We start from the raw sequence: 15144 nt of genomic DNA, 5'->3' as shown, positions 1-15144 counted from the left end.
TTCCGTCTCGCAGATGAGGAAACTGAGGCTCCAGGAGGCTGGGCCGGAAGGCGGGAAGCAGGGTAGAGACTTCTTGGAGGGCTGTGGTGCCGGCCAAGCACTTCCGTGGGCCGGGTTGTCAGGGTGGCGGAGAGAGCGGCGGATAAATATTTGGGGCGGTAACCTGGGCCCCAGCGACACAAGTCGTCACTGCGGTTCTCCGGCGGCGGGCGCGTGGCGAGGGCGGCGGCGGGGGTCACGGCGGGGGGGGACAGGGGCGTCCCCTAGGTCGTCTGGGACTGACTCAGCCGCCCCGCCCCGCCCCGCCCCGCCCCTGACCGTGCCTACAAGACGGCGCAGCCGGCGGGTGGCGGCGCAGGCGAGGAGCTGGCTCTCAGGCTCGGCCAGGAGCGAAGGCAGCAGCCACCGGGGCCCGCAGCTCGCAGCATCCCCCCCCACGCGTGTCGTCGAGCAGCCGTCCCATGAAGCCGCCCTCGGCGCAGAGCAGCCCCGCGGCGGCCGCGGCCGCAGGTGAGTGCCGGTTTGGGGGCGCCCCCTTCGCCGCTGCGCCCAGGGATCGAACCCAGGAACCGCGTCCACGCTAAGCTACAGACACCCCCCCGCCCCGAGAGCCCGAGCCTGCAGGTTGGGGCAAGCGGATAGGGGTCGCGATGGTCCCTTCCCCCCGCCCACCCTCCCTCTCCATCCATCACCCTGGCCACCCCATCCCCGGACCCCCTCGTCCGAGGCGAGTTTAGGCTCCCACGCGGGACAAGGGACCGGAGTCTGACACGTAACGGGTGCTCGTGACTCAGACTTCCCGCCGCCACGCGCTCCAGGGAGCGAGCGTGGGCACCAGGGGGGAAGCGCGTGGGGTGGGCGAGGTGACTTCTCCACCCACGGAGGCCGCCTGTCTCGTCCGCGTCTGTGGGCGGGCGCTTTGCCCCGGAGGGTGACTAAGAGGTCAAGGGATGGAGTGAGCCATCCTGGGGAGAGGTGGTCGCGCCTCCTGATGCCCTGCCCCCACCCCACGCCCCTCTCCCAGCCACTGAGCGCCCTGTGCCCCCCACCCCCATCCCCAGCCCCGGCCATGGACTCCGCGGCCGCCGCAGACCTGACGGACGTGCTTTGCGAGTTCGACGCCGTGCTGGCCGACTTCGCGTCGCCCTTCCACGAGCGCCACTTCCACTACGAGGAGCACCTGGAGCGCATGAAGCGGCGCAGCAGCGCCAGCGTCAGTGACAGCAGCGGCTTCAGCGACTCCGAGAGTAAGTCAAGCCCCGTGGGAGTCGGTGCCCTTCCCTCCTCCCCCCCCCCCCCCCGGGAGCTCTAGGGTCAGCCGGGTTATCCGTAGATCTGTAAACTGAGGCACGGGGTCGAGGGCCAGAGGGGTCGAGGGCCGGAGGATCTGCACCTCCTCCGGGGTGCCTGGAGAGTCGTCTTTCTGAGACTGAATGCCCGGGTGTGCTGGAGCCATGAAGGCCATCCTGCTGGGGAATCTTGGAGGACTGTGGGTCTACCTTCACGGCAGGTGTGTGTCATGAGGCCCGGAGGGTTGGTGCAGCCAGCCAGAACTCCCGGAAGCCCGGCCAGGCCTTCCAACAGTTTTCCCACCTTTCTCCCTGCTCTTCATTTTTTATTTTATTGAGATCCTCCTGGGACCATCTCTGTAGCTGAGGATGACCTCAAACCCCTGATCCTCCTTCCTTGGGCTTCAGGGCGCTGGAATTAGAGTGGAGTGCCGCCACATTTAGTTTAGGCAGCGCCGGATGGGTGGGCGGGGAGGGGAGCAGAGGTAGGGCTTCTTGAATGCTAGTCAGACAGTAAACGAACAGCAGGCTCCGGCTCCCTTTCCTTTTCCAGAATGGGTGTTGGGGGACTTGGGGACACGGGTGAGCACAATAATGAAACATTTGTGAAACCAAAATGATTTCATAAGCTGCTGTTTTTAGCATTTTTGAAATAACTTCGTTCACTTGCTGCTGACCTCCGGGCAGTTTTGAAACAACCCCCTCTGGGCTGCTGAGTTCAAGTACAGGGTTTCAGGCAGGCCCACCCTCCAGGTTGCCTGTAAAGGTTCATCCTGATAACCTTTTCCACAATACCTCTGTCCACAACACCTGACTTTTCTTATTACACAACTGTTTTCAAATCCCGGCTTGAATATTCACAGCTTTTCAATGTGAGCTTTAAATTCAGTTTGTTCATGAGCACTTAGTCCCTAAGACAGGCTACAGGCTCAGACATCGCCAGCTGTGCTGTCCCTGATTCTGGGAGTAAAAGACATGTTATTGTTTTGAAGTCTAGACAGTTCTTCCTTGTTAGTGAATGAAGGAAGATTCAGTGTGAGACCTGAGCCGTGCTCCCGAGAAGGTAGAGCGTCCTTTCCTGACAACGATGATAACCTGACATTCTGGTCAGGACTTGAGTCAGAAATCTGAGCTCCAGTTTGATTTTCCTCAGCAGCTTGGGTAGACCACCACGTGACTTAGGGAGGGGGTTGGAAGAGGGGCGGGTGAGCAGTTCATTCCCATTCAGACCTTTTGCGTTTTGATGCTAATGGCCTGGTAGCTTATTCTCAGCATTCAAGTGAAGCCTTAAATTTGTCTTTATGACTGTGGCGCAACTTGGATGTATCTTCTTCCACTGGGTACAGGAACAAGTTACTCATCATGGATAAATTCTCTCCTCCACTGAGGAGAAGGCTGAGTCTGCCACTGCTGCTTTGCGGCCAAGGACTGCCTTTGGCTGAATTAAAGGGGGGATGCAGAAGAGACATTCTTGGGAGATAGGTTTGGGAGATGGTTAACAGGATTTGTAGTTTTTCTTAAGGTACATCTCTGCGTACTTCCATCTCTGCTTTTGTCATTAACTTAAGCTTTTGGTTTGGCTGTTAGAGAAGCAATGGGAAGGGTCTGAGAGAGCGCAGCTGACCTTGGCCTCTGCTGTCAGTGTAGCGTATTCCCCGCACAACTGCTTAGAAATAGTCTTGGTGGGGATTTGTGTATATCTTAATGCTTTTTTAAGGACACACAGTGTGTGTTTTAACTGGTGTCCAGGACTGGAGCGCAGGCATTTGTTATATGTACTTATCTGTTTGGGAGAGAATGCCTGGCAGAGGCTCAACCCACTGAAACTTAGCTCTCCAGAGAGGCCAACAGGGTCTATATGGCAGCAGCAGCAGCTAGCTTACTTTTACCAAGTCCTCACTAGGGTTGCTATGAGCATAACTTGTTAGCTCTTGTTATCAGTCATCTCTTGCTGTCCTCTGAATGTTATCACACATAATCTTTACACAGTCCTACTTGCTAGGCACTTTTATCTTCATTAATTTTGTTGATAAAGTAACAGAGCACAGACAGGTTATCTATCTATCTATCTATCTATCTATCTATCATCTATCTATCTGTATATATTATTTATTTACCTTCTTTCCAGACAGGGTCTTATGTAGCTCTGGCTGTCTGAGAACTCACTATGTAAAGCAGGCTGGCCTTAGGCTCACAGAGATCCTCCTGCTTCTGCCTCCTGAGTGCTGGGATTAAAGGCGTGCTTTGGTAGACCCAGCTCTTTCAGTGATTTTTACTTTGAAAGTACAGCATGAGTCCTTAAGTGGGTTTAATAAAATTTTAACCCACTTTATGCTTGTACTGGTTGACTTTATAAACAGTTTATTATATTGACTTAAGCTTTAAGAGATGAAACCACGTGTGTTTCTTAAATATTGGGGTTTCACATAAACTTTCCCCTTGAGAGGGGAAGTGTTCTGCTGTTTAATAGGAGAGGTCTGGAGTCTACTGTGCTTGCTGTGGCTATGATGGTGTTGTAGGTATTTAGGACGAACAATAAGATGGGTTTTTTAGTGTATCGAGACTAAGAATATCTACATATTTCTGTTTAGAATGGTCTGATCTGGCCCTGAGAGAGGAGAACTTAGGGACCCCAGAAACCAAAATGATAGTTACCAAGCTAGTGGCTAATTGAACTGAGGAGCCAGGAGCTTGAACTTGTTGAGATGTGGGTGGATGAGGCCAGGTAGAGGCCCTCTGGACACCTAGTACCACATTAGGAACTGAGTGAGCAACAGGTCTTATATTCCAATACCTGGCAAACTATCTCAGAGGGTCGGGGACATTCCAGAGGGGAGCTGGGCCACAATGATCAAACAAAAACCTGGGACTTTCTCGCTGTGCCACACTTCACTGAGACTGTCATAACTTAGAACTGGAGGAAAAGAAAGACCCCACATCTCTGCCTTTCCCTATGGGAACAGTGACACAGACACAGGGCTTTCTTTTTCTTGGTTAATTACTATAGTTCGCTGGCTGTAGATGTGTGGGATTGTTCTATATTTACAGGCGCTCTGGGCAAGGCTCAGGGTCTGTGGTTTTACTCTTCTCTGGAGTAGCACATGCTAACTCTAACCCTAAATTACCTTCCTCCCAACCCCCCAAACTAAAATTTAAAAAATGTATGTATCTATGCCTTTCTTTTAAACAAAGCTTCTGTTTGTGCTATGGAGTTTTGTACACTTGCTAGGTATGCCTAAATTTAGAGGTTTGTGTATGTAATATGCTTTTGTTTCTTTTGATGCTCCCTTAGACTCAGTCTCAGAATCTTGAGACTTCAGTTCATTAAAGGGACCAGGAATCTAAAGGACATTTGTAGTGGGAATTTGGTACAAGTGAGATGGGCCTTCGAAGCAGTCTAAAGTAGATGTTTTAAGGTGTATTCTACCACACATAATGGTTCCAAACCATCACTGCTGAGTTTCTTGATCAACAATTAATAACAACCCCAGACAGCAGGGAGGGGCAGCAATCATGTATGTACTATCAGCCAGAGACACGCTGCTGTCATTTTATCAGCCTGGCTGAATATTATTATTACAAGAACTAGAGTTCTAAGAGAGTGAACAGAAGAGGAGCTTGGGCCTTGCTTACCTCTTCATCTGCCTCCAGTGTGCGATTCTGTTCACGCGGGCTCTTAGTAGAAGCCTGTGGAGGGCAAATACTGGGTAAAAAAGTTCAGAGTTTGGGTATCTCTGTGTTGTGGGTTTGTTCTTGCTTACCTCTGAAGGGAAACTTAAAAAAAAAAAAGTTATTACAATCCGAAAACAGCAGGAAGCCAGGGCTCAAAATCTCTTGATTCTTTTTGGGCTCAATGATAATGCCCATCTTCCTGGGCTTGCTGTTCTTCATTTTGCTAGGAACTCGAAAATTAAATCCTTTTGAAGCCACAGCGTGAAACCTAGGTTGGAACAGAACACCTAGGTTGTAACTGCTTCTTCTCCCCTGCCGTCTCCACAGTGGCATAGCTTCAGCGACTTGGAGTCAAGCAGACTAGAGGCTGGAGTTGGCCTAGGGTGGGTGAAGACATAGAAAGAGGGTAGAACCATGGTGTGGTAATGAACTGACAGGATGTGAGATTGTGTGTATGTGTGTGTGTGAGTGTGTGTGTGGTGGGGGAGCCGGGAGAAAGGAAGTGAGCACAGGTTATGGCAACCTGCCTCTGTGTCTGTATGTTTATATAGATGCTTTATTTTATCCCCTTTTTGTGAAAGCAGTTGTGAGAGCACTGTGAGTTCATTAGCAATGAGGCAACTACTCATGGAACAGTCTGCCTTACTGAATTTATTCGTCATGTAAAAACTGGATTCTGTCTATATTTTCTGACCTTGAGAAAAATGCTTGAGTTAAGAAATTTATCATATGGATTAGATTTTGAAGGCTCAAAGGCAAGCCAGGATGGTCCCCTGAGCCTGTGGCTTCCTCCCCACAGCCTCTCCTTGCTGTCTGCCTTGAGCTCTCCTTCACTTTGGATATTCTTTTCTCTGTCATTCTCGTTTGTAATGGCCTTTTCCATGTTGAAGCTATTGCTTCTTTAAGCAGCCGGCAATAAATAGTTGGTCCGATTGCTTAGAAGGTGAACCAACCTGGTATGTCCCCATCCCTAATCCTGAAGCATGATTATATGTGGATGTAAATGTTCTGGAGATTTGGAGCGGAACAGAAATGAAGTTCAGAGTTAGGGACCGTGGTGTAGTCAGGGTGGGGTGGAAGGAGGTGTGGCATTGAAAGCGGCTGGCTCTTAAGTGCCAGCTGTTCTGAGAGATAGAGAGCGGGGAGACCTTTAAGCTCCAGACCGGCGAGTCTCAGAGCTGCAACTCTGCTCTGATGATAGGACGATCATTTTGGATGTCTTTCAGAGACAAGGATAAGGTGCCAAGGGCTTTGGTATTCCCTCCTGGCTCCTAGCCTGCTCCCCTGGGTCTCTCTGTGGTTTTCTTTCCCCTGAAGATGATTCTATCTTCTCTCCATACGTTTCTCAGTCTGTGTCAGTGGCGAGCCTCCCTGGTTAGTGACAGTGGTAAACAGTGGCGCTTCTCTGGGGGGCTGTAACAGTTATGCGTGGCGTACTTTTCTGCGTGCAGGGCACTGCTGCTGCTACTGTTATTCTGCAGGCGGACTTGGCTGGAAAAAAAAAAAAAGCAGAAGGGCTTCCAAGCCAAGCTCTAGAGAGTTCCAGCGTCCTAAGAGATATCGACAGGAGGGCCACGGAGTGTCCCTTGGTCAAGTACACTTGGGAGGTAGGGCTGAGGCCAGACCTGTTTCTTCATCACAAGACAGGGCAGTCACAGTGGGAGTGATCAATGGTGTTCTTGGTGTTGCTGGAACATAGCTGGCCACATATTTTAAGGACCAGCATTCTAGGGGCCGGTGGGTCTGAGTTAGGATATTTTTGGAGGAGAAGTATGGGTTTAAGGTTCAGCGTTGAGGACCTCATCAAAGCCCTGAAAAATCACTGTAGTTCTTTAAGGTGACCTGGACTGGAACTCTTGAAGGAAGGAAGGAAAGACTGTGAGGCTCTCATTAAGGATCTTCTGGGCATGTTTGAAAAAGTGGGCTAGGTGGGCATTTAGGCCAGAAAAGATGACAAGAGGGCAGCTGGATCACTTTGGTCAGAAGGCAGAGGAAGCGGAGCCTGACAAGGTAACTTGAGATGTGGCAGCCTTTTAGGGATAGAGAACAATTCTCACATGACTAGAAACGTCTTTCGGAAACCCGATTTCCTTTTATTCTGTAAAAAAATAATCTATAAAAAAGTTCATTTGGAGTTAATGGCACTAAAGCAAGATGTTTTTCTTCTCCCTAAATTAAAGGGAAATGGCTTGAAGGACAGGAGCCTTCCAGGGGGAGCAGGGACCGGGCCAGGCCCTCATTATTCAGCTGCTCACCTGAAGGGCCTTTCCTGAGCTCCTCCTGCACCCTGGCTGGCTTTGCTTTCCATTTTAACCACCTCAGGGACCACATCCTGCTTCCGTTAACCTCTCTCTCTCTCTGAGCCTCATGTTAGCTCTCTGCAGGGCTGGCTCCTTCCTCCTCGGCAGGACTCAAAATCTCAGAACAGGGAGGAATTGGAACGATTGTCCAGTCCACCTTTCTGTCTTATTGAGATAAACAGAGGCCCAGAATATGGTTTCTTTTAAGCACCCTTGAACACTCAGTCGCTGAGCTGTTGCTGGCCCTGGCGCAGCCCCGCCTGGCTGGGACTTTGCCTGCTGCTCTGACATTTGGGGCGTAAGAACAGAAGAAGCTGTGCTGTCCCTTGATTGTAATGGACGAACAGCCAAGAACAAAAACAATCTTTGTTTCTGACTCCTGTCTCTCAGAGACAAGAAGCGTTCAGAATCTTGAGGAACTGTGTGATCAAGACTTTACGAGCAGGGAAGGAAAAAAGTTATTAGACATGGGCCCAACATTGTGTTTATATTTGAAAGGTGTTTAGAAGGAAGAGAACATTTTTCATGAAAAAAAAAAAATGCTGTATTTTGAGCGTTTAAATTTGATTTGTGTGTGTGTGTGTGTGTGTGTGTGTGTGTGTTTTGCCTGTGTGCACATCTGTGCACAACTTGTGTGCCTGGTGCCCATGGAGGCCAGAAAAGGGCATTCGATCCCTAGAACTGTAGTTACAGATTGTTGTGAGCTGCTAGGTGGGAACTGAACTCATGTCCTCTGGAAAAGCAGCTGGCTCTTACTGTTGAGTCATCTCTGATCTCCCCTGCCCGCCCCCACCCCCACCCTCATCCACATGCCTTTTTCTTTATTGAAGACAAGAGTCTTATGTATTCCAGGTGTCAGGATGGCCTCAAACTCAGTATGTAGCTGAGGATATCCCCTTGTTTCTACCTCCAGAGCACTGGGATAACTGGTGTACTCCTAACTGGTGTGCCCCTGGTACAGTCCAGGGGTCTTGCTCGGGTTTGTTTTCTCTGCCAGTTAAAGAATCAAAAGGCAGGGGAAAAAAATCTCGTGTGCGACAGGAATGGTGTAGAGATCTGAGACCAGAGCAGACGGAGTTAGCAGTTGAAAAATGGTGGTCCCTGGAGGTGGGGGAACACACAGGCAGCAGACACACAGCTAGAAAAGACCCTCTCTAAAGCAGAAGCCCCAAAATTCAGTCTCTTCCTGAGGGCTGGGTTTTTTGTTTGTTTGTTTGTTTGTTTGTTTTTTAACACTCTGCGGAGTTTTCCTCCCCTGATTTTGGGTTGGTCAGTTTGAAGAAAGATAGAATGGTGGATTGGCCCACAACTCTTGGGTAACAGGTCGTGATCCAGCCTTGAACTTGTTGAGCCAGTCCAGCAGGGTGCCTGCCAGTGGGAGACAAGCCTGCAGGGCCTTCTGGTTTAAGCTGCCAGGTTTTTGTCTCAAGCCAGGAGGCTGAGGAAGAAGCCAGCCATCTTGGAAGTTCATCACCTTTGTTACCTAACCGTGAGCCCTCTGCCTATTCGTCTGCCTACCAGGGAGTCTGTCTAACTCCTAGTCTTTCACCACTGTGCCTAATTTATGTGGTGCTGGGGATTCATGCCTTTTGGATAAGCACCCCGCCAACTAAGCTACATCATATTCCAACCCTCATCCCAGCAGCCAGGACCTGGCTTGAGAGCTGGCCAGTAGACTCCTGTGTAGCAGAGGTCAGGGCCTATTGATCCATCCTACTTTTTTAGAAGAACAAGAGTTGCCACTGTACTAGACACACACACACACACACACACACACACACACACACTTCCCTGCCTTAGATCGTTGGGGGTCCTAGATGGGAAACTGGTTTGCTTTCTTTAATATATACCTGTAGCATCTGATTCTTTGGGAAATTCACTTCTGGGTACTATGGACCTACACTGGCAAGTGTGTGTTGGTGAGGACAGCCCCTGATGAATATGGCTTCCTTCCTTCAAGGTGCAGACTCGCTCTGCAGGAACAGCTTCACCTTCAGTGATGAGAAGCTGAATTCTCCAACCGACTCCACTCCTGCCCTGCTGTCCTCCACTGTCACTCCTCGGAAAGGTGAGCTCACCGATTGGACCGTTTCTCTGCTCTTTTATTCTTCCCTTTTCCTTTATCCTCAACAAGGCTCTGACAGCATACAAAGCAAATAGACAGGAGAAATGGTTTGGGGCGGGCAGATGGAAATGTGTTGTTCCGTGGGATTTGGGCCACATGTCTTGTGGCAGAGGGGAGTGCTTCTCATTTTCCTCCCATACTAGCTTGGTTTCAGAATGTGGAACTCAGCAATCCTGATTCTTTTTTTAATTTCATTATCTGTTTACCCCAGTGCCTTTGGGAGACCAATTTAGCAGCTGTCATTATGGGACAAGAATGATCTAACATGGGGTCACTGTGATGGCTCAGTGAGGAAGGGTACTTGCCGCTAAGCCTGACAAGCTGAGTTTGATCTCTGGAACATGTATGCATACATACATATACACACATATCAAATAAATAAATAGATTTTTAAAAAAAAAAAAAAACAAGATTAAAATGAACAGGATTCAAAACAACAGCTCCACCCTGTCTCTGCTTAGATATTAATAGACTAAAGAGGGTTTAAAGATTCATGGACCAGTTCTTAGTTTTTGGAACTGGCCAAGTCTCACCATCTAGAGAGCTGAATGTTCTGTTATACTGGACAGATGCCCTTTTGAGAACAAAAGGAGGTCCCCCTCCAAGGAAAGTTGAACTTGCTGAAAATAGTTGCAAAGTGCAGTAAAAATGGAGCCAGCTCTAAAAGAAATGTGAAGATTCCATCACTTGTCTCCATCTGGCATTCAAACAGAACTTCCCTCTTTCTTGAAAGAGATATTTTTAAATTCCCTTCTCAATGTAAATGTTAGCAGCCACTGGGGACCCAGCCATTGTCCAGCCTCCGCTCTGTAATGGATCTGTGGACTCACGGATAGAGCACTCTAGAGACGGGCTTAAACAGTGCTCAGATCTGCTACCTGATCCTCCAGAGGTGGAAATCACTGAAGGAGAAAAAAAAAAAAGCCCCTTGTGGTGAGTGGACCTGAAAGCTAAGAACAATGAGCTGTTTGTAGCCAGCAAAGGCGATAAGACTAAGAAAATATTTAGCAATGCGTTTCAAGGAAAGCATGAATGACAAACTATACAGAAGAAAATAAAATATATAAGGGAAGTGTATTCCTCTGGCTGCAGAGACAGCAACGCCTAGACAAAAGCTCTGTGATGAGTCAAGTAAGACTGTCCTGGTCCCTGTTCTACTTTGACACAAAACTGTAGCTTTCCCCACATGTCAGTCACCTTGGAGGACCACACAAATTCCTCCCCCTCACGGTCTTCCAGATTTTTAAGACACTGAGAAACCCATCTTCCAGCGTAGGAAGGTGGGTAGGATGGTAATGCTAAAGCCAGCCTCCAGGTCAGTTGCTGAAATGAAAGTAAATGTGGAGCTAAGGGCACACTCCCAGGAGCCCTCTGAAGACAACAGGTTTCCGTAATCCAGAGACTCCATAATCCCTGAGAAAATCCCCTATCAACTGTGTCCGAGAGGGAAGCTCAACTCTTTTCTCTTTTGCAGCCAAATTAGGCGACACAAAAGAGCTTGAAGACTTCATTGCCGATCTGGACAGAACATTAGCAAGTGAGTACATGCTGGGTGTTTAAAACATCCACCAAAGAACACTGAGCCACACCTTTTTGATAATGTGCTGTGATGTTTCCCAGCTTGCCTACAGGCAGGAAGTTCCATCATAAGGTTGCTCTAGGTATAGAAATAGGACCCCAGTGGCTCAGAAAGCCAAGAAAGTAGCCAGAGTTGTAGCTAGAATGTGCAAGAAAATTGCACAGTCCCAACTGTTCCGAACGGGTCAGCGTACATTGACCTGTTTAGAAAGTGGAGAGTGAGAGCTTTACTGAGGTGATGGCTTGCCAGTCCTGGGGGAAGAGAGTGGATTGGTCACACATGCATTCTTCCAGCAAGCCAGAGGGGTCTACTCAGGGTAATTTGCCCAGGTTTGATCAAGAGCCTGCTGAGAGAGGGAGGTCTGACTTTTTGTAAGAGTTGAGTGCCAAATAGACAATGTGCCCTGGGAAACTCATGCCACCAGTGACCCAGATTCACTATGCAGATATGCGCTTGGAGTTTGGGAATTACACTGTCGATAGCTATTTTGTGTGGCCCCAAACTGAAGATATCAAATCAAAATTGCGATGGGGAGGTAGAGTGTTAGAAGAAGGGCCTGACACACTGTCTGTAAGCTCTACTTCAGAAGGACAGGATTTCAGGAAGAACAGCCCCAGCCCAGACCCCAGCCCTAGCCTACAGAGTTGCTGGTGTCAGCATTTCCCCTCATGGGGGACTTGCTGAGCCTTGAAGAATTTTTGTTCTGGCTTCTTAATTACTTTGTGAAAGTGATCATTTTTCAGTAGGAAGTAAGTACTCTCGTGTTTTTACTCTGTTGGATAGGTAAAAATCTAAAAATTTAAGCCCAGAGAGAGGTTAATTTAAGAAACAGTCATGAACATGAAATAGCCATGTGCTTAATACTCTCTCACTCTGTATTTGCTTGATGGTTTTATTGCCCCCTTTTTTCTTACTGTTGCATCACCACCTACATCGGACCTAGGCCTGTTTTGACAGAGATTATTCTAATTGCAGCACAATTTGTATTAGGTCCATGTAACAAGCCTGTCTGCTTTATGCAAATTGTAGCCTGCCTCCTAGCCATCCCAGTTACCCAGACATACACTGCACAGGGGGAACCTGCCATTAGCTTTGTTTTTGATGCCCGTCTGAGACTATGTGATGTGGTTAAGCGTGGGGGTTGTGAGCCTCTGGCAGGGCTAACTCACTCTGTGTCCTCTCTTCAGGTATGTGAAGCAAGGAGTTTGGGGAGCCATATGCCACAAGAGTTGAAATTCTGGAGCACTCCAAGGACCTGGCAAAGTCGGCTACTAGAATCTGTCGCAGGAGGGGACAGAGCTGAGGCTCACCCTAACATTAGCCGTTGGGCCTATCTCCAGGCAATTCAGACAGTGACACTGACTTTGCTAACCTGCCTGCAGCATGTCCAACAGATGATCTATCTAATGTGTTTATACTCCTTAAACATAGCTTGTCTATAATTCAAAGTGCTTTTATGGAGATTTTGTAATTACTTATATATAGTTGGAGGTCATAATAAGCTTTCCCATCATAATATATTTTTGTATACAAATAAAATTTAAACTGGAATCTGTGCTTTGGAAGCTGTCTAATTTCTGTCAGTAGCTTTCTAGTGAGAATGCCATGTGCTGTGGTTATGCTGGCTGGAGGTTACTCAGCTTTGTGGAACTCCCTGCACTGTAACCCTCACGTTCTTAAGGGGGACACCAACCTCTACCCAAAATTTACTCTGCTACCCTGGCTACAAGATGTACAGGAATAAAAACAGAGCAGGGACTAAGGGAATGTCCAGCCAATGCCTGGCCCAACCTGAGACCCACACCAAGGGAGCAAGCCAACCCCTGACACTTATTTTCAACATTCTGCTATGCTTGCAGACCGGAGCCTAGCATAGCTGTCCTTTGAGAGGCTCCACCCAGCAGTGGATGGAAACAGGCTGAGACTCACAGGCAAACATTGGGCAGAGCTCAGGGGGTGTTATGGAAGAGTGAGGGGAAAGGTAGACGGACCTGGAGGAGGCGGGAAATCCCCAAGAAGACCAGCAGAGCCAACTAACCTGGGTCAGGCAGGGGTTAGGGGGTAGGGATGTGGAAACTGAAGCACCAACCAAGGACCATGCATGGACTGGACCTCAGCCCCTTACACAGATGTAGCTGATGGGGAGCTTGGTTTCCATGTGGGCTCCCTAGTAAGGGAAGTAGGGGCTGTCCCTAACATGGACTCTGTTGCCTGCTTTGCCAGGCCACCAAGAAAGAGGATGTGCTCAGTTCTGATGTGACTTGGTGTGCTGGAGAGGGTTGGTGGTGGGTGGTTTTTGTTTTCTGAGGGGTAGGGAAGGGGGGATAGGGAGGGAAAGTGAAAGAGGAAGGAAGGGTGGGACTGGGAGGAGAGAAGGGAAGGGGCTATGATTGGGATGTGAAATGAATAAATAAACTAAATAGTTTAAAAAATACTTGAAAAATAAAACATTCCTTTGTAGGGCTGGAGAGATGCCTCAGTGGTTAAGAGCACTGGCTGCTCTTCTAGAGGATTTGGGTGCAGTGGCCAGCACACCCACATGCCACTCACACCTTTCATAAACTCCAGTCTCAGGGGACAGGACATCCTCTTCTGGTCTCCTATGGCACTGCATGGATTGGTGCACAAACATTTAGGCAAACATACCTACAGGGGTTGGACAGATGGCTCAGCAGTTGAGAACACTGGTTGATCTTCCAGAGGGCCCAGGTAGAATTCTCAGCACCCATAAGGTTGCACAACACTATCTGTAACTCTAGTTCTGCGAATCTAAAGCCAGCCCGTCATTCTCAGGCACCAGACACACATGTGCTGCCTGGACATAGCTGCAGAAAAAACACTCAGACACAAAAGAATAAATAAAAACAAACAAACAACCCACTTTGACTTATTTTTCCTTTTATTGTTTGATCGTTTCATATATTTATATAATAAATTTTAGTCATTTTCACACACCCCAATTCCTCCATCGTTCTCCTCCTCTCCCGCTATAACACCCTCTTCGTATCTTCTTTTTGTGCGGTCCAGAGTTTGATTAGTTTCTTGCCCGCGTGTGGGTGGGCTTATTCCAGAGGGGAGAGCAACGTCTCAGTGGCTGCACCACTGAGGAAAATGAAAAGCGTGGAGCAGTTCACGAATTTGCGGGTCATCCTCACCCAGAGCCTGTGCTGCGCTCTGTTCGTTCCTGTCTTGGCGTATGCGCTGCGGACACGAGTGCCAGTCTGCCTTCCTTGTGCCGGTTGGTTCTGTAAACCTGGCGTGACCTGAGAGAAGGGAACCACAGGTGGGGCGCTGCCCCCATCAGGTTGGCCTGTGGGCACATCTTTGGGGCATTTGCTTGATTAGCGATTGCTGTGGGAGGGCCCGGCCCATTCTGGGCAGTGCTACCACTGAGCCCGTGATCCTGGGAGGTAGAAGAAAGCAAACCGAGGAAGCCACGGAGGGTAAGCCAGTAAGCAGCGTCCCTCCCGTGGCTCCTGCCTCTGCTGCTTGCGGTCCTGCCCTGGGTTCCCCCGAGTCATCAGGACACGTGAGACACACAAATCCTCTTCGTCCTCCCGGTGCTTTTGGTCAGGATTTTATCGAAGCAGCAGAAAACAAGGTAGGGCCACACACACAGTCACAGGGTGCGGATGACAGTCCCGTGGGTTACAACAGAGCAGGAAGAGGACCCGCACCTCGTGACGTCACAGCCGTCACGGTGTGGACGTGGGACACGTTACGTATTCGCGGTGACGCTGGTGCGAGCCTACCGTGCTTCAGGTCATGTATAGCGTAACCCAAGGGGTAAGGCACAGTCCTAAGACTTGATAAGGACAGACAGTCGCACTGCGGCCTACCGGCTCATGCCTCTGTTACGTTCTTTTCACTGTTAAGAGATGGCGGTCTCCAGGTGTTCGAGTTTTCTCTCTGTGTTGTACTGCCAGCCGCTTCACACGTTCAGTCACCGTTTTTCCAGATTAGTACGGAGAGGCCACCCTGGATCAACGTGCGCTGTTGAGTCTTTTCTCTGATGCCCCTACAGTGGTAAAAATCACAGAGCAATGCATGTTTGGAAACTGTTAAGATTTGATCTTTGCTCCTCCCCCAACTCCCCGCAAAAAAAAAAAAAAAATTCTGGCTGTGGGGATACACGCCTCTAATCGCAGCACTCAGGGAGACAGGGGCAGGCAGATCGCT

General features: G+C 49.1%; 1 protein-coding gene across 1 annotated transcript; it reads left to right on the top strand.

Annotated features, from left to right (window-relative positions):
* Positions 1–345: 345 nt before the first annotated feature.
* Rgcc (regulator of cell cycle) lies at positions 346–12516 on the top strand. The gene is made up of 5 exons (XM_055609805.1): positions 346–510; positions 1062–1247; positions 9222–9329; positions 10861–10923; positions 12153–12516. Exons 1-5 carry the CDS (start codon positions 462–464, stop codon positions 12158–12160), a joined length of 414 nt encoding a protein of 137 aa, XP_055465780.1. The 5' UTR covers positions 346–461; the 3' UTR covers positions 12161–12516.
* The last annotated feature ends 2628 nt before the right edge of the window (positions 12517–15144 follow it).

Source organism: Psammomys obesus, unplaced genomic scaffold (genome assembly GCF_907164565.1).
Source record: "Psammomys obesus unplaced genomic scaffold, mPsaObe1.curated_primary_1811, whole genome shotgun sequence".
NCBI lineage: Eukaryota > Metazoa > Chordata > Mammalia > Rodentia > Muridae > Psammomys > Psammomys obesus.
Note: the sequence above shows the minus strand (reverse complement) of the source record. Positions and strands in the feature narration are given on the sequence as shown.